At 40.8% G+C, this 26736-nt stretch overlaps 1 protein-coding gene and 1 long non-coding RNA gene across 4 annotated transcripts in view; one reads left to right on the forward strand and one right to left on the reverse strand.

Moving 5' to 3' along the window:
- LOC137134179 (uncharacterized) overlaps positions 1 to 4949 on the reverse strand; it is a 35191-nt gene extending 30242 nt beyond the window's left edge. Inside the window, exon 1 of one of the 3 annotated variants that reach the window (XR_010915394.1) lies at positions 3894 to 4949. This is a non-coding gene — a long non-coding RNA (uncharacterized lncRNA). The remainder of the gene's footprint in view (positions 1 to 3893) is intronic. The other 2 variants (XR_010915393.1, XR_010915392.1) reach the window with 2 other exon arrangements.
- A 29-nt stretch (positions 4950 to 4978) lies between these two features.
- zic3 (zic family member 3 heterotaxy 1 (odd-paired homolog, Drosophila)) lies at positions 4979 to 10127 on the forward strand. The gene is made up of 3 exons (XM_067518739.1): positions 4979 to 6255; positions 6998 to 7161; positions 7727 to 10127. The coding sequence occupies exons 1-3, from the start codon at positions 5265 to 5267 to the stop codon at positions 7907 to 7909; spliced, it is 1338 nt and encodes a 445-aa protein (XP_067374840.1). The 5' UTR covers positions 4979 to 5264; the 3' UTR covers positions 7910 to 10127.
- Positions 10128 to 26736: the final 16609 nt, after the last annotated feature.

A 26736-nucleotide genomic window follows, 5' to 3' on the forward strand; every position in this document is an offset into this window, starting at 1 on the left:
GCAGAGGAATGAATGTACTTGTAATTTACTGAAATCTGTTTACAGTCTAAAGTTTCAGTTTATATTACAATAAGCACTATTAAATGTAATTTAAAGCATTCATGTTGAAAGGTGTTTGGTTAGCTTCACAGCGATAAATAATGTAATTATACAAGTAATTTTAAAAAATGCAAATATTAACCGCGATGACTAGTTTCATAGTTGAGGGCATTTGTTACATTGTCGTATTTTATTGTTCGAATGTAATTTTTTAAAATGCAATTTAAAAAAAAAGCCAGATATATGAACGGCGTAACTTTTTTTGTACATAAAACTTCAGTTCGAATAACTACATCACAAAACCTTTTTGCATTTTGACATCTGCAGTCACTTCCAACCCTCCAGCTTTATGAGTCCAGTCAGCCATTTGTGTTGGTTGCTTGACAGAGCAAACAAAATCCTTGTGACTGTTGCAAACAAAAAATCACTCACAACAATCAAAACATTCATGTCAGGGAATAGTCTTTACATCCATAGGGTTCAAGTCATTCTCATTACTGTGAAACTGGACCAACCGAGTGAAATGAAACAGTGTGTAGACCACAGTACAACACTGCGTTATTCAGCATATTTTTATTCCTTAAACAGAGACTGCAATGTAAAGAATTCTTGTAAAACAATGCACACTATTTTCGGAATCCTATTTCGGACATAAGGGATAAAACTATAAATATATGTAAATGCGCAGGTTTACCAATAAGGAACTATTACTATTTGTGTCGGAATTGACAGGTATTAACTCTAGAGATTAATATCAATGTTATACACAACACTGGAAAAAAATATTAGGACAGAAGCATAGAGGACGCAAAATTATTTCTAAAAAGTCTCCAAATCTTTGTGTGTGACAGAAACATAGTTAGTGTGTGTTCCTATTAGAGATTTATTTATGTGTGTACGTTGAAACAGCTGCTTGCATTAGTATGGAGTGTGCTGAGGTATTATAATTGATGAGGGATGGCAGTGCATGGTCTTGCCATGACTTTATGAAATTTAGATGAATTAACAGGTTTGGGATGAGTCCATTTGCAGACAGATGCTCCAGTAAATCACAGCAAGAGGTCAATTAGCCCTTTCCATCATCCATATGAAGGTAAACTCCAAGTACTGGAGCAGTCACTCAAGACACAACTGACCATATAATCGATGAAATATAGACACCGATTTGTTACTGTAATATAAACAAGTATAAACCTGTGTGGAATAATATGGAGCAAATAAAATGTGGCCAACATTTCGCAGACCAAAGAAAAACTAAACACCACATACAGCACAAAAACATAAGTTAAACGATCGATATCGATATCAAGCTTTAGTAGTTATGACAAAATGACTATTCTTTATCAGTTGACCTCTTGCACAGAAATTAAGCATAACATCTAATATGCATTCAAAAATATGCCGAACAATGTAAATATTTGTCTTGCGAAAACCCTAAGCATTCTGTAAATAAGTGGATGCAAATGTTTCATGCATAAACAATACTGTCGCTGAAAGAAAAATGAGCTAAAAATGTGTCATTAGGTTTGTATAAAATCTTTTGTTATTTTTTTGTTTTGTAGACCAGAACCTGAGGCTTTATACTGTTGTGGATCCGCAGACTCTAAAACAACTCAGAAGAGTGTTATGGAGAAGGCCCCCCTCTCCATGCAACATACACACAAAACACAACTATTAATTTTCTTATTAACTCAAGGCACAGACTGTTTAAGACTTGGGATATGTTACATTTAACCGCAGCAAAAACTTGCAGCCTAGTTCAGCACCATCAATGGAATCACAGTATCATTCACGCTGTGCAGACTGCTATTTGATTAATGGAAGTAATAGTGTGGTATAGTTTTGCTATTGCTGCAAAGAAGATAAAGATTTGACTTGTGTGTGGTCACCATTTGGTTAACTTCAAGTCCACAAAGTTGTCTATAGCACCAGTGGCCTGAGCCAGCCAAGCGTAGGCTTCAGGCCAGACAACACGGGCTAAAAAAATTGCTCAACTCTGCTGTAAAGGATAAAGCAAACAACTGGGCTGGCACAGGCCAATTTGTTTAGATAAGAAAATGTTCATGTATCTAGGTCATTTATCAAATGATGCACAAAAACAACCTTCATAGTGTCTGTCTCAAACACACCTAGGTAGAAGAAATGTTTAAATGTGAGTGTTTTACCATTTTGGCTGATGTTTATGCTCTGTTCTTTTCCACCAGCATAGGCCTACTGTCACAAGAGTAGGAACACTACAATACAGTGATATTTTAAGGTAACGCGCATGCTCAGTTAGCCGAAGATTATGTTATAGCCAATGGGCTATCCCAACGCCCAGTGAGGTAATCCCAGCAGAGATAACTAAATAATCGAATTTTACACAGCACGTTTCTATAGAACAACCTCTTATAATTTAGTACTTTGCATTACGCCCATTTGTGATTTATCAAGAAAGAATTAAAGTAATTTTAACTAAAGAAAATACAGGGCTGAACTACTCATGCAATTAAAATGGACGTGTCTAGGATGAAAATTATACATCACCGTGCGTGCGCAAAGCTATGTAACTGCAAAATTCACCAGAATTTTGTTAAATAGATTTGTCTAAAATAGTGGCGTGCGGGGGGCGGTATCTTCAAGCAGTGGTGTGAACTATTGAGGCAGAAATGGTGGGTGAAACAAATGGTTAACAAAACTGCGGCTCTACAAGAGGCCCATAAAGGTGTCTTTCTCCCTCTTTTAAAGTCTCCACGTTTTCTGTGGTCCAGAAAAAAATTAACGCCAAGCCAGTCTGGTCCTTTCAGGCAAGGAAAGGTGGATATTCTTTTAAAAAGGCAACTAAAATTAAAATAAACACCTTACTTTATATCACTGCAATCATGACTCTAGTTCTATTTCTGTGCTCTTTGTTTTGATGTTGTGAAGAAAAAAAACATGCGCGCTTCAAATCATTCAACATCCCAATTTCACATTTAAATAAATAAATTAAATAAATGATTAATGAACGCCAGTTTAAAACTAAGCAGCAGTTCTAAAGTTAACTCTGAAGCAACAGTTGCTTTACATTAGTCCTATAGTTGATGACAGCGCCCCTTTATCTCAGCAGGAGCTCCGTGGATTCCCTGCTCTGTCGCTCAAGAATTTGTGACTCATCTAAACCATATTACTTAATTATTTCATAGTGATAATGTGGCTGCACAAACACGGCACATAACCTTAAGTGGCCTATGGAGCCAATAAACTATGGAATATAGGAAACTTAACAAGCTGCTTGTCACTTGTGAAAGTTCACAAAGGTCGCCATAAATCTCATGCTGCAAAACTGCAAAAGCAAACTCTTCTATCTGTGTGTGCGCGCGCGTGTGTGTGTGTGTATGTGGTTACAGTGTGTGTGCAGACGCGAGGTGTGTGCCGTGTGAGAGCAAAGGGGGGAGTAAACTGTTAGAGGCCATGCCTTCATGATGAGAGAGAGAGGGAGAAAAAGAAAAGGGAGAGAGAGGAAGGCAGAGAGAGAGAGGGAGTGTGGGAGAGCAGCTTATGGAGGAAAACGCCATGAAGTGAATCTCATTCGTCGTTTAGCGTCAAGTTAAGTTGTTCGGGTTGTGTACAAAAAGCGCAAGTGCTGTAATGTGCACGACGGCTATAAAAAAGCAGAGGTATGCGGATTCTTGCAACAATTAAATTACCATATGAGTAACAGGCTCACACACAAACTATGTTGACTTCAAGAAAACAAAATCCCATACAGCCTCTACAGGCTAAATATAATAAACAGTTGATTTACACACTTCCACAGCCCGCAGCTCACACAGGCCCACCTCATGCCCCGTCCTGTTAACACAGAAAGACAACGGATAAGTAAGAAAACTCACCTTTTCAATCTATAACTCTTTCTCGAGGAAATGTTCTGGGAGTGAATGAGGTAGGATGAGGGCGACAGCAGAATGAAGGACTGATTTGAGGATTTTTTTTTTTTGGGTCCAGATCCCCTAAAATAAAGAATGTGAGCTCTTTCCTGGGACAGATTGAGGGGGAAAGGATGTGAAAGGCTTGGAGTTAAAAAGCGCCGCTTGAAGCACTCAACGCGTCTCTGAACTTGATCAGATTTTATGTGTCCTGCAGCGAGTCAGCGGCAGCCCTGTGAAACTTGCTCAATGGCACGAATTTTTGGCTGAGCGAAAAAAATCTCAGGATATTACAATTACTGCCATCTTTCTTTCTGTCTTTTATTCTTCCCGTCTTACACCCTATAGAGCTTTTGCAAAAAATACCCCCTCCCCTCCCGTTCAAGCGGCTTCAAGAAAGCCACATTTTGGAACAGTGCCAAGTACATTCAAGTTTTCAGTTAATAAGAGCCAAACTAGTGACATGAAAGAGACAAATGATAGATTAGATAGATAGATATATAGATAGATATATAGATAGTATTATTAGATAGACGGATTTTATTTTTGAACAAATAAACCTTATAGCCAAATATATGGATTTTTTTACCACTGCCTTTGACTAACTAAAAACATTTATTTTATGTTGCAGGATATTTGTAAAATAACATCACCTATGTTATTGAAGAAGTCTGGTCGTTAAAAACCTTCTTTAAGCAGGCTATTAAGACTACAACCCTGCAACCCATTCTTTTTATTTTTATTTTCCAAAATGTTTCGCAGTTTGTTGAGGAGAACAAATCAGGTGAGGCTGCATAAGGCACGCGCTACACACTCAGAAATCAGATACAGAATCTGCGCTACAGTGATCTAGAGTGCTCGTTATACCTGCAAAATAATGCCTGTAAGAGCCAATCACATGAAACCAATTGCGAAGACCTGCCATCTTCAATACCAAACTGTGCCAATCACCAGAAATCTAGCCAATTAACAACCTCCTTCGATGTCACGTGTCAGAGGGGCAGCTGCGCGCTGATTGGCTGCCGTAGCACTGCCTCCCGAGTTCATTTATGTTCTGGGAGTGAGTGATTGACTTTATCAGTCCAAGGACATCATCCGCCTGGAAAGGGGGGGAAGTTTGATCCTGTTTCTCACGGATCGCAGTCAACGGGAGTTTTTTCCTCCCAACTCTTTACGCATAGGATTTTGCCCGTTTTGGTTTGGCTTGTTTTTTATTTTAGGATTTTTCGCAAAACGTGGTCAATCTCGGCGCTGTGTCTGAAGCGTGCGCGCTCCGCTAAACTGGATTTTAATTTTCTTTTTTGGTTTCTTCCCGTCTCCTAAGTTTGCTTCAAGCTCATGACTATGCTTCTTGATAGCGGTCCGCAGTTTGCATCGTTAGGAGTGGGGGGTTTCGGGACACCACGGCATCACGACATCGGGAACAGAGACCCGGGTCTGGGACTGAATCCCTTCACTGATTCCTCCCACTCCGCAGCCTTCAAAATCAGCCCCGTGGCTCACGATATCGCCTCCAGCCAGACGTCAGCTTTCACCCCGCAAGCCACTGGATATGCAGCCGCCCTGGGACACACTCACGGCGGGCAGGTGGGCTCCTACGGCGGGGGAGCCTTCAATTCAACACGGGACTTTCTCTTCCGGAACCGGAGCGTTGGAGAGTCCACTGCACCGAGTGCCCAGCATGGGATCTTTGCAGCTTCGGCGGGGAGTCTCCACGGGCCGCCCGGGATCACCGAGAACCCCGGACATCTGTTGTTTCCAGGACTTCACGACCAGGGGGTGAGCCACACTTCGCCGAGTGGACACGTAGTTAACAGCCAAATGCATCTTGGCTTACGCGGGGACATTTTCGGAAGACCTGATCCCTATCGTCCGGTCGCAAGCCCTCGGGCGGACCCCTACGGGGCTCAGCTCCACAACTACAATCACCCTATCAATATGAACATGGGGATGAATATGCCGACGCACCACGGTCCAGGGGCCTTCTTTAGATACATGAGGCAACCGATTAAACAAGAATTGTCCTGTAAATGGATAGACGAAAATCAGATGAACAGACCCAAAAAGACTTGCGACAGGACTTTCAGCACCATGCACGAGATGGTCACTCATGTGTCCATGGAGCACGTCGGCGGCCCCGAGCAGAGCAACCACATCTGCTACTGGGAGGACTGCCCGAGAGAAGGGAAATCTTTTAAGGCCAAGTACAAACTCGTCAACCACATCCGCGTGCACACGGGCGAGAAACCGTTCCCATGCCCGTTCCCCGGATGTGGGAAAATATTCGCTAGATCGGAAAATTTAAAAATCCACAAAAGAACACACACAGGTAGGCACTGACATTATCATGGCGTGTGTGTGTGTTGAAGGAGTGAGGGTATTCTGAATAGACTATGGTGTGCTCCACAGCAAGAGTTCATGTTGTTTACAAATACAAATGGAGAACTTGGGCCCACGTTTGTCGTGCTGAACAGCAGTTAGGTTCTGATATTGCTCTTTGTGCAGTTTGAATTAAATTATTTCTGAATACTGTTACACACTCGATTATCTTTGTAGTAAAGAAAACATAATGTGGTTCTTCTGAGAAGCTCTAGTGTGTTGGAAAACCACGTTAATTCTTCTAACCTTTGCGCAAGTGTGTGTGTGCGTGTGTATGAGAGAAAGAGCTATAAAGGCACAAACTTTACTCATTTGTCAAAGTTTGAGTGCAACGGGGTGTTTCGCCAGGACTTTGTAAGACTTTTGTGCCTTCTGGAAGTCAGAGTTTTAACATTAATCGAGTAATTCTTGCTCGGCGCAGAAATGCCCTGTTGATTCAGTGTTTACTACAAGTGCAGACGCACAGAGCAGGTCAGTAGTAGCATGAAGGAGAAGGCCTCTTGAATAAATAAAGCCTGACAGAGCAGTGTGTAGTAGTGGAGCTGTATCCATGTCGCCCCCAAAATGTAGGTTACTCTGTTATATAATAGGCTGCTTACAATTTGCATCTCAGAGCTCGGGCTTTACAGGTGGCGCAACAATAGGAGTTTGTTTGTGCGGGGCTATTCACGGTGTATATTTAATCCTTGCAGGTGAGAAGCCGTTTAAGTGTGAATTTGATGGCTGTGACAGACGCTTCGCCAACAGCAGCGACAGGAAAAAGCACATGCATGTGCACACATCAGACAAGCCATACATCTGCAAAGTGTGCGACAAGTCATACACACACCCCAGCTCTCTCAGGAAACACATGAAGGTAATTAACGTCTTCATTACTCCTTAAACACATTAACACACACACACACCACCCCCTATCCCCTTCTCCTCTACATAGACAGGTACTAATACAACTGCAGTCATTTCTTAAGATGTTAGTCCATAGCACTGTCACACTGCAAAAACACAATTTAACATGCAATTTCCTCCTTTAGAGACACTAACACTCTGCTTTAATCAAACTACTGAAATATAGAAATTAATGTCTTATGACTATTTTACTTTCCTGCTATTATCTGAGACTCACAGTTGCTCGTTTGTAGTTGTAAAACGAGCTTACTTGTTTGTAAAAAGTAACCTGCCTTAAAACCACCTGTCTCTAGTAACATTTTTCAGCCAAACTACATTTAAGATGCACATTACCAGCGTGCTGATATGGATGTTTAAACGTCGCTGTGCCTACTTCAGCGTGTTTTATTATTCTAGTTGTCCTATAAAATCCAGGGTTAATCCGCATTGAAGTATCAAGCTACTTTAAATGTACTGTTAGGATCTAAATACATATCATGCGTCACTAACTCACTGCTCATGTCCTCGTTTTGCAGGTACATGAGTCTCAAGGATCTGAATCATCTCCAGCAGCAAGCTCTGGATACGAGTCGTCCACACCGCCAGTTTTGGTCTCAGCAAGTACTGACGACCCGACAAAAACACCGCCGTCAGGCGTGCAAAACACGTCTGGCCACAGCGAAGGACTGGCACCCAACTTTAATGAATGGTACGTTTGAAGCCGGAAGAACAAACCCTCTCTCTCTCTCTCTCAATGTGGACCACGAGGTTGAGGATAAATGAGGATAAAAACCTTAAAAACTATTGCAGTTCACTTCACACACCCTCATATACACACACAGACACAAGCGCACGCACAAGCACACACACACAAACGGAATTGGGACAACAACAACAAGAGATGAGAGCAAAAAGCCAGCACCAAGCAGGCCACGTCCGTTCTCAGGATCACGAAATTTGACTTTTATTCCGCAGTTTTGAGGAAAACAAATCACGAATAAAGAAACGTAATACTTCCTCAGTATAAATAAATGTTTTCTTATCTTTTAGTTTACAGATTTCAGAAAAAATGTTTTATTTTTCATTTTATGTATTTTCTCAAATTTTTATTTAAAAAAAGAATAAAAACGAAGATTATTTCACGCTGTTTTATATGACGGTGACGCGCTATTGTCGCCTCTTCAATTGATTGTTGGAACTTCAAACAGTCTTAAGAAACGTGCCAAAGTCTTTGTCATGAACTTGAACACAGAAAAAAAAAATCATAAATAAATATTTTACTCGTGAATGTATTTCCTTGTTTGATGGGGTCGAATCTGTTGTCAACGTCCGTTTTCAGGTGGAGAAATGTGGTATTAGGTTACGATTGTTACCGTTGAATATAACGTTGCCTTTTGTTAATACCGTTGTAAATACATATCCATGATGCCATATTTATCAATTTGTAATTTAATTATGGGTATAAGTTCTGAAACTTAAATGATATTTATGGAAATGTTTTCTAGCAAGAACTGTACAGTTTTGGTCATAACCAGCTTAACAGTGAACAAATGATAAACTCTAAAGCTCCAACACCGCGATTGTATCTTTTTTTTTCTTTTTAACCAATAGGCCTACACGTGTCTTATTTGGATCGAAGAAAAAGTCTATATGAATATTATGGATTTGTCTATATATAATGCAGATATTTCCGTCACTTTTATTTTGTTTATGAGACCATTGACATGTAAATCACTGACTTTGTAGAACTGAGTTCAGTTGAGCTGAGAAGCTATAAAACGGTTCTGTTGATATCTTTATTTTTGGTTCAATTTAAACTTTGTGTATTTTACTTTTATAGAATCAGAAATAGATGTCAATTCATAGCATAAACGCAGTATTGGAGGAGAAAAAAAAAGAATAAACCCATCAGCTTATTGCACTCCTATACAGGTTTTAGACGAGTGTGCAAAGTTCATTATTTCCAAATCAAGGTGACAGTATTTTGAGTATTTCAAATTCGGGTCAAGCACCCAACTTATATGCGCCTACATGGCAATCTTTATAATTCCAGCATTGTCTTTGTGCAAGTATGTTTAAATGTGTGCATCGGCAACAATGGAACTGTCACAACACAGTATCTTCAAAAATAAAAAAAGTTTTCTGTCTGTCAGCTTGCATTGTTTTAAATGTAATTCTTCTGTGAAACTAAGCGTGTTCTTTGTTGTGGTGTTGCATATAGAGCAGTTTGATTACACATTTGCTTGTTTTGTGTGGATAACTTGTCAAGATGACATTTTTTTGTGTTTAACAATTTAGTGAAAGGAAGTCTAGATCTATGTGGGTTTGGGGAAAAATGCGCTCAATGGCAAAAAGAGTTACAGCATTGCATTGTAACCTATTCTCAAGAATTAAATATTATGCATACATAAAGTATATTGTACTCATATGAGAACAATTTCAGACCACCAGCACTACTTTTAAAATAAAATGTAAAAAAACGGTACCTCGTGACAGTGATATATGAAATAAGTTTATTTAAATAATTTAAGGAATATATGTTTTATATGCTATTTTCTATACCTTAATTTAAAAGAAATACTTTTTTCTTATTCCCATTACCTTTCTGCCCCATGTCCAGAGGTCAGAGATAAAAATATCTGATGTATAAACACCGCTAGAATGTGATGTTGTAACACTTTCTGGGAGAAATGGGTCACACTCCAAGTTATTCCTGAAGAGCAAAAATGTTATACTGATGAACTGTGTCACTGTGCCACATTGAGGCAAACCATGTTACAACGCAGGCCTATGCGTTAGCCTATTTAGCTACCACAGGCAAAGATTCCTTGTACTTTTTAGGCTACTGTATGTTGGTTCATTTGTTTTACCAACTATTTATGAAGAAATGTGAACGGAAATTTTGATTGAAATTAAAAAAAACATTATGAAAAGCGACTTTCAGACTGCGGCGTTGATTATTATCACCATGTTGTTCTGCTGCCTGCATCTTTAAGCATATAGACAAAACTGTTTGCCATGGTGTCTGTATCAGACTAGTAGGAGTCATTTGAACTTGACGCTGATTAAGGCGCCATCTTAGTATATTGGTGGTGTGTGTGTGTGCGTGCGTGTGTATGCGTGTGCTTGTGTGAATTATTAGGGGAGACAGAGACTAGTGAGTAGGTTTACATGGGGAGGTGGCTCTTCAGTACAAAAGTTATTCATGCAGTTTTTTCATTTAAGTGGGGCGCTTACAAATAATAATCCTAACGTGCAGACTAGAAGACGGGCAACTGAAGACACTGTGTGACCGTGAAAAATGGAGTGGAATACGTTGCCAAAAGCGGCTCTGCGCTGCCTCAGCGTCTCCCACTACCCGATTAACAAGGAACCGCTTCATAAAAACAACCAAAGGAGTTACCACACATCAATGGACACCATAATAAGCATTTAAGCGGCGAAAAGAATCAGCCTCAATTACAAAAAAAAGAGCTCATGCACGGGTCTGAAATCTCTAATATTATACAGTGTCATTTATCCAGTGTTTTATGAGACCACATCCGTTTAAACACAACAAATGCGCACAGTGTGCTATTTGAAAGACTAATTTGAAAAGAAGACTTGGTGTTGTTCTTTGGAGGCTAATGCAGAGAAGTATTTTTACACCAACCCCCCACACGACGCTGCACACTTCTCCAACCAACTAATATCCTGCAACTATAACAGATTTAGAAATATTGATTCAAATTCAGTTTTTTTTTTTTTTTTTGTACTTTTGCGCAAGCGCACCTCTTGCATTCCGTTTGATTGCATTTCTATTCACTTCCCCTTCTCTCCCCTCCTTTCCTCCCCACTCCTGGCTCCTCTAGTCGCACATTACAAGAGCCTCGGCTCAGACACCGTGACGTCAAAAAACTGAGACCCGGCTTTCTCTCCGAAACACGGCGGGCTCGCATGGAGACTGTGTCTTTAAGCTTGTGTCTGGGAAGTGCTACACAGAAAGGTGGAAGCGCTCTGACCTGCAGTAGGTGATCACTATGAAGCAGGACGCAAGTTCTGAAATGAAATAAATACAATTTATTCACATCTTGAAAACACGTCGCCCTTGCATCATATCTTAAGAATTTAGGTCATCACTGCCATTTTACAATCCGCGGGTCATCGTTAATTCAAATGAAATAGCGGGTTTTTTGACATCGGATGTGTTGCTCCAGCAGGAAGAGCTCGTGTTATTGCCCCTGTATCTGCCGTATACTGACACCCAGTCATCACCTCTAGATTATATGAGAAGGCGATTCAATGCCGAAGAAAAACAACATGAAAGGCTTCTTTCTAGTGGATTCTCAATGGATTGGAAAGCAGTGACGGTCACGTGGATGCAGTTGTGTAAGGACTAGCGGCTATATCACAACAATGCCCCGCTGCAGCAGACTACAACTGGCTCTGAATTACATTAGCACTCATTCATCTCCAGTAATCTTATGGACAGGGCTATACAGGGCTGCGGTGTGTGGAGCCGCAGGATGGCAGCTGACTGCTGGCAGCGTGCACTAGCCTATAATCTCTCTCTCTCTCTCTCTCTCTCTCTCTCTCTCTGCGTATAGGGTCTGCTTGTGAGGAGCAAGGGAGCATGGGGCGACACGGCAAAAGCGGGGGGTTGTATTCCGTAGGGGGAAAATAGGACTCTGTACAGCCCCAGCCGCTTAAGTTTGACATGGGATTGATTGGTCAAGTCCAACGCTTTTACCTCCTCTCCGTCCCGTCAGTGACAAAGTATGTTCTGGCTAAGCAGAGAGCGCGCTCTAAGAGGATAAACCGAGACAAGCAGGTCCCCAGTGACTTTTGTCACGCAACGGCAGCTCTGATCTTAATAAGCCCAGTGGCTAATTTATCACTCATTAATAAATTAGTGATTATCAGGCGCAACATTCACAGACTTCATCTCAATGAATTTAAAATACTCCAGCGTCTAAAGTTACAGCGAGACATGCAAGACATCGAATATATGGCCTTTATTTGGCATTGTAGCTTTACAGTGCCTAAGGAAGTGCAGGGGGCTTGCTTAAGGGCCCTTGGCCCTTGATCTGAATGAGACATTTAGGATAAGGGGTAGCCCTTGGACTTCTGCCTATGACCAAAACTGAGTCATCGTGAAATAATTCAGCCATCTGAGAGTGCGCGAGAAATGCAGGATTTAGCTTTCCACATATGGCAACGGAAAGGTTAACATAGGGGATTACTGTAGATATTTTAATCAAGACATTAATCCTGCTCAGCTAACTAGAATATTTTGTCACTAAAGGCACAACGACAGTTCAATTGAAGTTAGACGGATTTGTAACTTCATGAGGGGAAATACCGCATGATGAAAAATGACTGCATAACATATCTGATGATTACTTAACCGAGCGCTTCGGTGTGCTCGGAAGTTGCTGCTTGCCAATTATTGATGCTTATTTCACCTCCAGCAGGGTGTTGAATATGCATTCACAAAGTACCTTAATCCTCGGTGTGTCTTTATATCGGAACGTGTTTCATGGCTTTTGTGATGCAAACTGATTAACACAATGGCTTTGTCTTTGAGTTCAATTATTCTTCAATTGACTCTTTAGAGACATTTACATACCCCATTCATACTGTAAATTGTGTAGCCTGCAGGCACTTCTGCTGATGAGGAAATGAGTGAAAGTGGTCTGCGTGCCAAATCTGAGACATTATTAAATGTTATGAAGTTATTCAGTGACTTTAGTTCAGGCATTTATGCCATAACAGAAATAAGTATGCAACAGATTAACAGATGTGTCAGAAATCTACTCCTTTATCATGCGTGAAATTTTAAGAACAACAAAAACAACAGTACCAACAATAATAGTATTAAAATACCAAGGGCCCCACATCGTTACATTTAATTGTGCCAACCTAACGATATTACACACACACAAAAGTTCCACCTATTAAATAATACCTCTATTATGTTATGGGCTGAACCACCATTAGTACGATGTCCAACAGGAGAAGACGTTAATTCCCTAACATCTGGTGGGGTGTCAGAAACTTGATGAATTTCTTATCAAGGCAGGCGCATGAATCGACGCTAATAGGTCCCCGGAGTGAAGGATCATGCAAACGCTTGTTCAGCAAAGCAGATGTTCGGCAATTGTGCTTTGCGTTTGTCTTTTGCAGATGTATTTCAACAGTTTGAGTCGTGGTAAATGGGTAAATGAGCAATTGACATCATTTTAATGATCCATTGCTCTGCCCTGAACGCTGCCAGAATTGGCGCAACAACAAGAAATGCCCCAGAGGAGCGAGGATAGTTTTATACATGAGTGAACTGCTGGTTATTTGGGACTATACACCAATCAGCCACAACATTTAAACCACCTGGTGGTGTTAATATTGTGAAGGACAGGGGTAAGCATGGGTGCTCTGACGCTGCAATCTGTCACCCACTGTATGTTCTGACATCTGTCGATCATGGCCAGCATTTATTTTTCCATGCACACCTCTTGTAAGCTGATCGGTGCGTCTGCACTTAAATATTACATTCATACATTAAAAACTGCATGTTTGGCTGTTATATAACATTCATTGACAACAAAAAGCCGTTTCAGACTACATAAACGGTGTGTTTCAGTATGTGGAACAAACTTTCCACCTGTGAGCTACCCCTGTCACGGGACAGCCTCCACCTCACAGGACGGTTCTCCCCTCAGGGGACGGACAGCAGTGCTCACATATTCATCAGCCTTTCAAAATAATGAGGACAATGCTCATTAATGTCCCTTTTTGTGGAGACAATGAATTAGAATTGGAAAGTGCCTTTCCATTATTTACAGACTTCATTCATCGCACCTCATGGTGATTTTTCTGCGCTTGCGCAATGCTCAGAGTTTAGTTCTGCTGGATTCAACATCAGGGGATGAAAGGGGCGCACGTGTTTTATTATCAAGATCCATATGTTGCACAGTGGTGCGAACGGTATTCCCCTGATAAAGATGAATGAATAAATTAATATAGATAGACGAACAAGCAGTTGTTTTCCCACAAAAATAAAAATCTCTACTACAACATAACATGAAACAAAAATAGATGTGCAGTCTCCTGCGCAATTCCGATTTGTGCCCCAGAAATGCCAATCAACGCGAAAAAAGGCAAGCTCTGGTTGCATAATGTTTGCACAATCTTTAATCCGTTATGGATATGCATGAGGCAGGGATAGCACCACGAAAAACAATCCGCTTGATCCCACCGTAGCCTCAGCACGTGCGTGTGCGCCATTCCTGGCATCACACAAACGAAGAAAAAAAGAAAGGTAATTACTCCCAAAGTTTATTTCTATAAATCCCCACTCTGACAGGTGGTGAGGCTGTGACTCGCTCTTTTAGTGATAGAGTTCACACACGTTTAATCCCTGTGATGTAAAATCATAGTGTGTAACACGTTTAATAACAGAATGCCTTTCAGAGTGGCAGACATTCATATTTTACTGGACAGATATTTGAAATAGATATGTTTTTAATGACGATCACTGTCTCCATTTCCTATCAAGAACACCTGTGTGAAATGTAAAATTAAATGCACTAGATAAATTCAAGATGACTGGTTGCAGGTAGCCAACCTCTCCAATAAAACTGAATTAATTTCTAACAGTAACAGTTCTATGAGATAATAAGAGCCATTTTAATTCAGAACATTGAGCTTTATTCACTCCTGCACGACCAAATATCCTTTACCATGCCTGTTAAACCTTTCCAAGTCCTGGCTTGTGCATAACACATCTGCAGACACTCTTTTGGCAAGGGAATTACTCACCAAAATGCTAAATAATTACATTTAAAAAAAAATTCTCCTGTCCACCTTTACCTTCTTATTACTATGTGGATAAACACAAATAAATACACGTGTTTGCTTTAAATCATTTACAATAATAACACAGTGTGCATAGTGTTAACTTCTGAAGATGTTATCTGACTTTGACTTTGAAAATAGCATACATGACATTTAATAATTTATGTTTTTAATTTTTGTTTGTTTGCACAAGACATCTAGTTCATTTACAACATTTCTCTGTGCTCTTTTATATTTAAAAAAGAAATACCCAAAATGCTTAGAAAGAAAGTATCTGTTTCTTTGGACAAACCCAAAATATCCTTTTGTGCATTTGCAGCATCTTTCAAATGGATAACCAAGACCAGGAATCACTTAAATATTTGTGTGTGCTAACATGTGCACTACATGGCCACAGGCGTTGTTGTAAGGTTGACTATGAGTAAAGCGAGAAGCATGACAGATAATAGCAAACAGAAGCCTGAATCCATCAAAAAAAAACAACAATGCAGGCTGGGTTTTCCATATGCAATGCTCAGGCCCCTGTTGTGCCCTTGTAAACCCATCAGAGGTGGTCTTGAAATAAGATGTGTTTAAGTAACAGCCTTGTGCAAAGAACCAGGTTTGGAGATGAGTGACAGGGGTTTTGCTGGTAAAGGAGAGTGATATTCAACAGCTGTCTTATACAGGTTTTCAACAGCCCTAATAAAAAGTGTCAGACATAGCACCAGTTATGTTCTTCCCACTTTTCTGCTTATCTAGACTCGACTCTCACACTGTGCCTTTTGGCCCAAACAGTACAGCACTGGCAAAATATATGTGTCTAACACTGTGGTTTTTGGTCTACACCAACAGAGACGAGTGGAAGATATTTTCACTTTAGAAGAATCAAGTAGTATCAGTCCCATAACGATGGGAAACAATACAGTGTGATTGCACATCATAAACTTCTGCCACACTTGCTGGACAGCACAGATTCGTTTTTTTGCTCCTTTCTATTAATGGTTGAAATCCTGGGAAAATAACAGGCATCCAGTGTTTGGAGAGGGAGGAGGAGGTGTAGGAGGAGAAAAGGGAACCAGGTAGGAGGGACTGGTGAAAGGGGGGAAGGGAAAGCCAGGTGCTGGTGGAAATTGGCAGGCGATTGCCAAAGCGACCTCATGCCAGGATAATGCATGGGGCCATAGGTGTCCCCCAAGCCAATCCCAACCCTCATGCTGATAGCTTTTCAATGCCTTTGGGACAATCTCTCCAATAATTGCTTTTCCTGTTTCAATTCTTCTCTGAGGGCCACTAACAAAAGAGAAGTGACTTTGTTTCTCACAACCACTGAAAAAGTGTGTGGTGTATTGTATTTAGTGCCATTCTTAGGCACAACACAATGGAACCACAATTCATCTTAGTATGTTATGTAAAATAATAAACAGTGGGTTTAAATTTTGATTTTAAATAATAGAACAAAATCACATTCAGGATGACAGAGTGTGTTTTCAAAGTTTGCACATGGATTTGTAACTGGCAGCTCTCTATTTAATATGTTACACATTTGTCGTCAAGAGGCCTTTAGAGACTGTAACTAATGTCCTTTTCAATAAAAAGTAACATAGACAAATATTTCATTTGCATGTCTGAGACACCTTATCCGTCCTCTGCTGAGATGACCAATGACACATTTCTTTCCTGATGCAGGGAATAAGGCTCAGCAGGCCAGTGCAACCTAAAACCTTTCCTGCACAGTCCTAAAAAAAGTTCCAGTGGAAAGTTTGACTTGAGGCTCAAATACAATAATAGTGATTTTAAAAACGTTTGATTTTTCCCCCTTAAATAATCAACACTTTACATTTTTTAGTGCCTTTCAGTTTAAAAGATAAGCAATGAGATATACAAATTAAAACATTCCATTATGGCCTAACCTAACTTCATCAATATCCACATTTATTTAAGAACAGTTGTTATTTGTATTATAATAAATCTGAGGGATTGTTAAAACCTGTTGACTTTACTTTTTTATTCCCGATAAGGTTATGGTTTGAGTTTAAAAATGTTAAAAAGTTAGAAGAAGCTTCCAAGGCCTATTTTTAAAAAAATCCGAAATAGTCTTCCTCTAACCGCCTTGTACTACAAGAAAATGCGCGCACTTCTAATTATTTCCGACTCACTTTCTCTGTCCTTAAAACGTTTGGGCAAAAACAAAGTTCAATCGAAGCAGCGCCAAATTCTATGAAGGAGAACTTTTTAAATACCGAAGCTCCTTATTAACAGTTACTGTTCAGAGAGATGAAATAAGCACCGTGTTGGGTCGGTAGAAACGAAATTCGGGTCATTTTTGTTGGGTCAAAAATATAATATTTTCATAAATCTGCCGCTATAAACTTTTTACAATCGGTGTGTGCACATCTGTACTATTGAGCTCCCGCAATTAATCACATAAAGACGATGCTTTCACTCTCCTGTGCAGAAAGAGACACAAAAAATACAAATAAAAATCTAGAACCGCTTCTTCTTCGTTAAACACAAATGAGGGGCTGTCAGCAAAGCAGTGTTCATGTCAGAATAAAGTGTAAAACTGAGAAGTAACTGAGAAGCCGCGCAGACAGATTGATTTCATTGCTGTGGAGCAAAAATAAAGTAGAAGCTCCCCTGTCAGTCACTCACACTTAATATGCCGTCGTTCATGCGTCAGACGTGAAAGGTGGTGAAAACTGGCTCAACCTTCAACGACCAAGTTCAAAGCCTGAGGAGAGACAGAGAACTTGACCTTTTAAAACAAAGTAAACGATTAATAAATAAGAGCACAAACCTACTATTTTTGAGAGAGAGTGCAGTAAAAATCTCCGTAGAGCTCAATTTCATTTCCAGCGTTTTACATTAAACTTTCCGTGGAGAAAGAGCCCAGCTCGCAGTCCCTCACTGTTTTCTTTAGATATTCTGTTGTCACAATGTGCCAGCCCAGTACCCACATTAATTTACCTTGTGCCTCGTCTTTTGGAATGATTTTTTTTCTGAATTACCTAAATAAGGTGAAATGTGGGGCATGCAGACTCTCTACTGCATGTCGGAATCAGTGGAGTGTGAAATTGCAACACCAGACAGCCAGGATAATAGCTCAGAAGGGGGCTAATGTCCCTGCTACATTCACAGAACATTTTTATAATGACTAAATTAAAAGGAAAAAATTTATAGATTTATGCCATGGTCTTTTCTTTCTCTTTACCTTTGCCTTGATCTTTGCTTTAGCTTTTTGTAGGCACTGTCCTTTTAGGATTAAGCAGTGTAAATTGATTTAGATCCAAAATGCTGTTTCTAAATGGAAATAACCTGAGCAGTACAGAGCAGCGTGGCCTCTCCTGGCTTTCATTAAGGCCCTGTAGGACCCTTTACAATCGGCATATATTTTTAGAAAAGAACCAGCTGGAATATGTATTGATTTCTCTTTTTGCTCCACCCTTTCTCCAGAGACTCCACATACATGATCCGACTTTCCAGCTCTCACCAACCTTTTTTCTTCACTGTCTGTTTGTAACACACACACACTCACACACACAAACACACACACACACACACACACACACACACTTGGACTTCCACACACATAAATTACATGGGGATTATGGAGACATGGTTCTGTTCTGGGAGAGATGTAACCAGCAGGACCTGATTTGTCAGGCTTTACTATACCCAAATTCGGTTGGTAATGCGTCTGCTCTTAGATCATTCCAAATAGCCCCCCAAATCCCCACCAATCACAATTTAAACACTCCCAGTGGTGCTAAACCTAATCTTTCCACTGACTGGGGTCACTGTTCTGGTGGTCTTAGCTTCCCGGCCACTGGACCTACCACCTCAGTCCACAGTCTGTCCCACAACAGAGCCCGCAGCTGCCTAAAGAACACGTTTTATTACTGTCATACATGTTTTACAAGGCAAGGAACAGCAGCGTCAATAGGAGCAGGGAATGCAGCGTGTGTGTGGTTTATTAACCGCGTTCTGCAATTCGCTACAAATGAACAACGGGTGTACTCAAACGTAATAAAGGAGAAAAACGGCAAAAAATTTAATTAACTAAAAAGCTGATAAAACCGGAAAACATCACCGACTCATAACTTTAAAGTCAAAGTGATGCGTCTTTTAGGGATGCTGTTCTGGTGATGTAAAACTGTTCATCATAATCCTGGCTTGTTCTCAAACTCAGAATCTCATCAAATCTGTTTAAATAAGCATGTTTTCCTGTAGCCTCAAGCCCATGAACTAACCCAACCCTCTTCATTAGGAAGATATGGTGTTTTTAGATTGTTTTGATGTGGTCGGAGAGCAGACGGACCACTGGCTAAGCATTGGAAAGAGCAGACAGACAGACAGTCCAAGCGGTTTAGCCTTGTTTAAAATTATTAATCCACTTCTAATTCCAGCTGGCCCCCTGACAGCATAGAACCCTATCAAAAAAATCAGCGCCTCCATTGTGAGGCCTGGCAGAAGGGGACTGGGCGTATTTTTTCTGCTCCAATCAGTTTCTAGAGGTTGGGCGATTAAAAAAAGAAAACCCCACCTCCCCCACCCCCTCCTCGCACAGCGGGGGAATAACGGAATCATTAATTCCCCATTAATTTCAGAAAAAAAGAAAATGTCGACTCGTTCAACAAAATAAAAAGACAGGAGTGACAGACAGGCGGGACAAGTGCTTTTGTTGTCCAAAAGTGTTGAAGGTCGACATTCCCAAAGTCTGCATATCCGTTTGGAGGAAAAAAAAAAAAAACACACAGTGATGTGGCGTTTACAGTCTCATTTATTAATGCACAGCAACACTGCTTATGAGGCTTTAGCCTCATTTTACCCACTTCATAACACCTGGTGTGTCCTGGAAGTTCTGGGGTACTTTTTGCATTGGGTTTTATGCATAATGACCTTTAAGCTCATTATTTTGAAAAACGCATTTAAAGGTAGGTTTGGAGGCAGTTAGTGGATGTTTGCATATGATGATGATGCATAAAAGATATGCAAGATGTCATTCTGTGTGCAGTCTAAAAAACTTTGAAAGTTTGTCTTCAGTAGCCCAAATAGTTAAACTTGCTTTTATAAATGTTTACTCGGAAGATGGAAAGATATTAAGTTAGCAGATCACTGAAACTTCTGGATTAAGTTTGCTGAAGCTAACCTGTTGGTTACATACACATAAAGTGTCAGGGCAGTGTCACTGGTCACCTGTGACACATCGACTCACTTTTCAGCTTTTATGACTAATTTTCCTGCAGATGACCTACAGATGTGCACGTTAGATTACGCTAAGGTCTAAATAATTAAAAGATCAGACCTTGCTTTGCATTTATCATTATTATTATTATTATTATTATTATGTTATGAAAATCGACCCACCTTTCCTAGTTTAGATCTTTTTTCTATGATGTGTTTACACTATTCTGTGTGGCCTCTGTTCAAGCTGTTCATACTTAAAAGGATGTATTAACATCACATACAGCAGGTTGGCAGGGAGGGGGATGGGGTAGATGGTGGTGCTGGGGAGGGGGAACAGCAATGTCAAATCTCTGAGGGGACAAAGAGGTGGTTCTGCTCTGTCTCACCCAATGTAAACACCACATCGCAAGCACACTGATGCACGAGCACCCAGCAAGTGGATGGGTTTTGATTAAGAAGCATGGCTGGGCCCCAAGTGAGGGCCCCTATCATCACCCTTTCATGAGTTAGACACACACACACACGCTTATGGTGCCATTATAACTGTCTGTGATCAGAGTGACAGCCTTTCATATATGTCTGTCTCCAAGCCAAGTGGTTATCATCTATGCACCCACCCATTAGGAAATGTCACAAACACACAAGCTGGCACGCACACACACAAACACACAGACATACATGACTGCAGATACACATAAACACACACATTCATTTTTCAGGAAATGAGTTCTAATTAGTCATAATCAATGGCAGATAAGTAAAAAGCATTTAAAAAAACTATGCTTTTAATTTTTTAAAATAGATTTTTTCCACAAATTTCTCTCTCTCTCTATCATCCTAACACAACCTCTTTCTCTCTCTGTCTCTCAGCGTGACTTTTGAGTGCTCCGAGATTGACAGAACAAAAGAGATTGTTGTGGAGATACTAATTATTTAATGAATTCTTTATTTATTTTAAAAGTTCCCTGGGTGGCGATGTGCCCAGACTGTTACTGTAGATGGAAAATTACAGGCTGGAAGACAGTGAGTGACACATGAACAGAGGCAGAAGGGCAGGGGGTGGGCTGTGCCATCCAAACATGCCCATGCCCTTAAAGCCATGGCAACCCCCCGATCCCCTTCTACCCCACCACTGCCCCTCCCCACCTCCATTTGCCACATTCCATTTCAGCAAACTGCCATATTAATCATGTGTGCTCAGTTCTGTCCAGCTTCAATTATTATTTTTTTTGTAAGGTTCCGTTAAAACTTCCAATTTTCCAGAAACAATCCTTGAAAACGACGACAAATCACAGCCGATTTAACTCAGCGAGGGGCTGCATGTCCACCACAATGAATTCAGACCACTAAATATCTTTTCTATACATAACGAGCTTCTGTCAAAATGATGTGTCCTCTTCCCCCAAAACCGATAAGTAGGGCATGACGAGAGTAGACCTCTAAAGACCGGGTCATTATTGATTTGACAAGTGAGTGAATAATTCATCTCCAGTGGCAGGCATCAGCTGGAACAAACATTTACAACTACTACTGCCACTATTCGAGGTGCATCACAAATCTAACCTGTCTTCCATCTCGTTCACCAGTCTGTTATGCGGGTCTAGCCCTCCGCTGCTGTACACACTGTGCTCTACCTCTGTCTGCCTTCATCACTTTGTGGGACCTCCTGTTATGGTCTGTAGTAATCATTCCAAATGTTCCTTTCAATTCCAGATTTTGTATGATTTCCTCGGCCAAGTGCTGCTTAATTTACGATCATTTCCAGCTTCCCTGTAGCTCTTTGCCAGCAGGACACAAGGACAGCTTTATGCATGGGTGTAATTCACACACTCATTGGCATTGGCCGCTGCAACTGTCTGCTGTAGAGAAACACTGATTTACACACTACCTCAGCAATAGGAGATATAAGAAAACAGATAGTTTTGATTGGCTGAGTCATGTTCAAAGCTGTTGCTTGATAAACACAGATGTGACTGCTGAGCTGCTAATATAAATCAGACATCCCTGTTCGTGCCAGTACTACACCGCTTACTGGATGAATAACTGCTAGTTAGTCAGTGGTTACGACAAGCACAGTAGTGCAAATCTGCTATAAGTCAATCTCCTTAGTGCTAACAAAAACACAAGGGAGTTGAAAAACAGCCTTGTGGTGGTAACCTCACTGGAAGGTCGTGATTCCAGGATTTAACTCACTAATGCCCAATGACCAACTGAGACTAACAAATCACTGGAATAACTAGGACTCCTGTTCTTCCCTTAAAACAAATATCACTCCAGCATTGACATTTTTTATCATAAAGTTGCAGTCTTACGAGTTATTTCACTATAATCTGAATACATCAATCACACTGCTTAATCACACAAACACAAACACATACAATGGGAAAATGACTGAGCTGAGCGACCCTGAACCCATCCCATCTGAAGATAATAAAAAAGAACTCATGCAATTTATTCTACAGGGACGGCAGTGGCTCAGTTGGTACAGTGGCCATAGGGTTGGAAGTTCATACCCCACTCTTCCGGACCACATGTCGTAGTGTCCCTGGGCAAGACATTGAACCCCCAACAGCCCACCCAAACCCCAGCCATGCAGTGCCGGTCCCAAGCCGGTAAGAAATTGGGGAGGCTCACGTCAAGAAGGCCATCAGCCGTAAAAAAAAAAAAAGATCCGCCGCGGCGACCCTGAACTCACAGGATAAACCAAAAGTACAAAAAAAATGCAATTTATTTGACAATAAACGAACAGGCATGATCTTGAATAGAGCGCTCAGGGTGTGTTGAGCACAGAAAGGCAGAGTTGGTTTCAATCTGTACTTGGACTACCTGCTGAGTTACCAGATCCCTAGCGAGTGTGAAGTCAAGCAGACTGCTTATCTGACTCACGCTGCTTGCCACCACCTCCACGCTGCATCATGATTTATTTCATGACAGTAAGATGTTGGGACTGAAAGATTAAGATGCGTTCTGTGAGATGCATGACACTGATCACCTGGTGAGTAAAAACATGCAGACATGTTAAGCGCGCGCACACACACACACACACACACACACACACACACACACACACACACTGCTCAAATGTATTCAGATTCTGTTACATTTGTCCATGTACAGTGTGTACATGCATACCCCAGTGCACACATGCAGCCTGCCTGTCAGTAGGTCACCATAAAGAGTGTCAGAAAAGGCTCAAAGATAAAGAGTTATGTGCCTGAGCTGTCTGTGACCTTTGCCGTTTGTCCATATGATTTCACTAAAACAGGAGGAAACCCTTGGATACCTCAATCCCCATCCTACCACTCTGCATACTAATTTTAGACAGTATGTAATTTGGGAGTGTTTGCATACGGGCACCTTAGCATTTTTAGCAAGTTATGTCTCTATGAAGCTGGAGACTAGAGAGCAGCTGTTTGGTTTGAATAATTGTTTTTTTTGTTTGTATTTCCTTCTTCTTTGCTTGCTTCCTTTTCCATTCTGTCTTTGTCTCCCTGCTAACTCAAACACACACAATCTCAGGGGCCACGGGGAACTCCAAGTTTCCATTCATGCTTCTCATTATCGGGGCATGTCGGTATTTTATGAGGCTGTGTAAACCACTGAATTACTGCACTTTAAAATGCATCCTGACACTATTACGTGACCATGTTGATGGAGAGGCCTTTCATTGCCGGAGCGAGGATCTAAAATGGTGGACGACAAAAGAGCATGACTTGTTAATTATTTTTAACTGCCGGATAAAAATGATTATGAAGTAAGGCAGGATGCACAAATGGCAGAGGCCACATCATAAAGTGACCCCCTGTCTTAGAAGAAAAACTAACTTTAGTTTTAAAAGGAAAATGTGAAGATACACCAAAGCAGGAAAACACACTTAAGTCCACATGTAAAATGCACTTTATTTCATCAATTTAAACAATTACATACATTTTATGCTAACATTTAGTCCTTGATTAGAAAATGTAAAATAAAGTGTTTTTAAGAATACACATTGATTTTTGAAGCTTGTGTTGGTAGCACAAAAAAAACATTGCATTGAGTTTACAAACTTGTTTCAATGTGTTTTGACATGCTATATTAATTGCATACTTTTTTCAATTTAACAAACCAGAATTTTAATTAGTGGAGTCTCTAATTCAGTCAATCAAACATGCACAAAGTGCTTCTGTGAAATATCTGTGGTCATTTTCTGTGTGTGTTTGTGTGTGTGTGTGTGAGAGAGAGAAAGAGAGAGAACAGTGTTCATGCTATTGCTTCTTCATGCTTCTCTTTGCATGAATGCACTAATCAAGATATTTCTGCAAATAGTTTCCATTACATTTTCTCTTCATTAATAATGCATGTAATCATTAAGATTTACAATTTAATGTACTGCTTACTGAAAGACTCTTAAATGCTACATGCTGTGTACACTTGCAGCATCTTAAACGTTTAATTTTTGAAATATCTGTGACAGCTAACAGACATTAGGTCTAATACCCTGAACTGGTAAGAAGAATTAATTAGATATAATTTATGGACACTCGAAATGTACTCAATGTTACATAAGATAAGAAGTCGATCTCCCTCTTTCACATTTATAATGCTCATATGCTTTGCTTCACCAGTGCTATCATCAAAGCAGATTCCAATCTCTTCACTGTGCCCTGGGGTTTGCATAGATATGTGTGTGTGTGGCATTGTGCACATAAGTGTACGTGGAAGTGTGTATGCCCGTGTTTATGTGTGTCTATGTTTGCATTTGCAATTCTGCGAGCAGCGCATGCATGTGCTTGTGCACAAGTGTGTGCACATATGTTGTGTAAGCGTATTTCAGAGGGCCACAGTAGCAGTATAGCCGAGGCAGGAGCAAGCTGTTGGTCGACAGAACAGTGACAATAAAAGGTGGCAGACCAGTCAAAACAAGCCCTGTTCTTCCAGGCTGGGCCAAAGTGCTGTTGAAGAGGTTCTTTTGAGGCACCCTTAATGTGGTAAAATGATCTCCTCCACAATTGGGACACTCCAAGAGGCCATCCCTAACAACCAAAGCAAAGCAAGCTCCCTCCCCTTTTCCCCCGGCCTTGTCAGTTTTCATCTAACCCCTTTGGCTGGAATCCTGCGTGTAGATATCCCCCAATACAACACAACTTAAATGTCTTAAGAACAAAAACAAGAATAATGTTATCAGCATGAAACATTAGACCAGTACTCTTCTTTATCTTTATCTAACACAACCCTATTTGTTTATGTACAAATATGTATAAAACACTTTCATTTGCACTATTACGTTTACGGACTTATATTTATCACTGCCCTCAGGATCTTAGAAGCCATTTCCCCTTTTTTATTTTTTAGCTGTTGTGTGTACGTGATGGTGACTTTGTGAATGAGCCAGTTTACCACCGTAACCCTGTATGGCCAACATGAAAAGCTTGAAACTGAGGCCTAGGTTGAGTGGAAGCCAGACAGTGCCCAGAACACGACAGCAGAGCCCAGTTGGCCTCCTGACAATTTGGCTGACAACACAAGCAGACTTAGCGCTCACTTTTTACAAGGGCTGCCTCAAATTGCTTCTCTCTTTCTCTCTTTGCAGCACTCACAAAAGAGAGAGTGGCAAATTGAAACCGAACTTTATTGGAGGCAGTACCCAGACCTAGTCCATAATAAGTATGGTTGCCCTGATCCAAATAAATAATCACCATCAAAGGAAACTGGCTGAAACTCAGATTTGACCATTCGGGCTAACTCTCTGCAAAGCATCCAAAGTGCAATGGAACTCTGGGCTCAACATAAATGAATAGGGGAGTTCTTTTCTTCTTCTCATCCTATTCTAAGTCATCCTCTTTTCTCTCTTTACTTCTTCTTCTTGTCTGTTGAAACATGTGGTCAGCTGTTATGCTTCCATGTGGTCAGATGATCAAAGCTGGGGAGCAGCAGTAATTGTCCCCCGCTGAAGCCCTGCCCCGGCTGGGATCAGGATCCCAGCAGGTGGGGGGGACAGCCATGAGAACGGAGGGAGAGGGTGGAGGAACGCAAGAGGCCCTGCCTGGCAGAAATAAAGACTTCCTAAGGGCTGCTCTCTGACAACAGAGCCCCAAAGGGAGAGTGAAAAATGAAGCCTCCACACATTCTGAGGGGTTTTCACTCAAGGAAAGGGGCCGCCATTGGGGTGAACATTAGGGAGAGAGGGCAAGATGGAAAGCATAAGAGAATAGGATTATAATATTTGCTCAGAGCGAAGAGGAACAATTGTGCACCCATTTCACAGTGTCCTTAGAACTGAGCCTGTGTCAAATCCAAGGTTTTTTGATAGTTCATGAAAAATGGATGGTGTCTGTTTCACCTGCTAACCTTGACTTTTCTGGTCGAGGACCTACTACTAGCAAGGACTATCATTGGCAAAAAAAAAAAAAAAACTGAAGAAATAAATTGGCATCACTTTTTGTTGAACACACAAATGCACGAGCCACTGACGTGAACAAAAACACGAGAAAGTCCAGTTTTTCTTCACGAAAGCAAGCCAGCAAACACATTATTACCATACACAAACAAAAATACAGACACA

The sequence above is a fragment of the Channa argus genome, chromosome 10 (assembly GCF_033026475.1).
Source record: "Channa argus isolate prfri chromosome 10, Channa argus male v1.0, whole genome shotgun sequence".
Lineage (NCBI taxonomy): Eukaryota > Metazoa > Chordata > Actinopteri > Anabantiformes > Channidae > Channa > Channa argus.

What these genes read in the sequence shown, in the direction of transcription:
- zic3 (XM_067518739.1), top strand. Translation starts at nt 5,265, where the DNA reads ATGACTATGCTTCTTGATAGCGGTCCGCAGTTTGCATCGTTAGGAGTG. An exon ending in CCACAAAAGAACACACACAG is followed by an intron (nt 6,256 to 6,997) that starts GTAGGCACTGAC and finishes TAATCCTTGCAG; the next exon opens with GTGAGAAGCCGTTTAAGTGT. An exon ending in CTCTCAGGAAACACATGAAG is followed by an intron (nt 7,162 to 7,726) that starts GTAATTAACGTC and finishes CTCGTTTTGCAG; the next exon opens with GTACATGAGTCTCAAGGATC.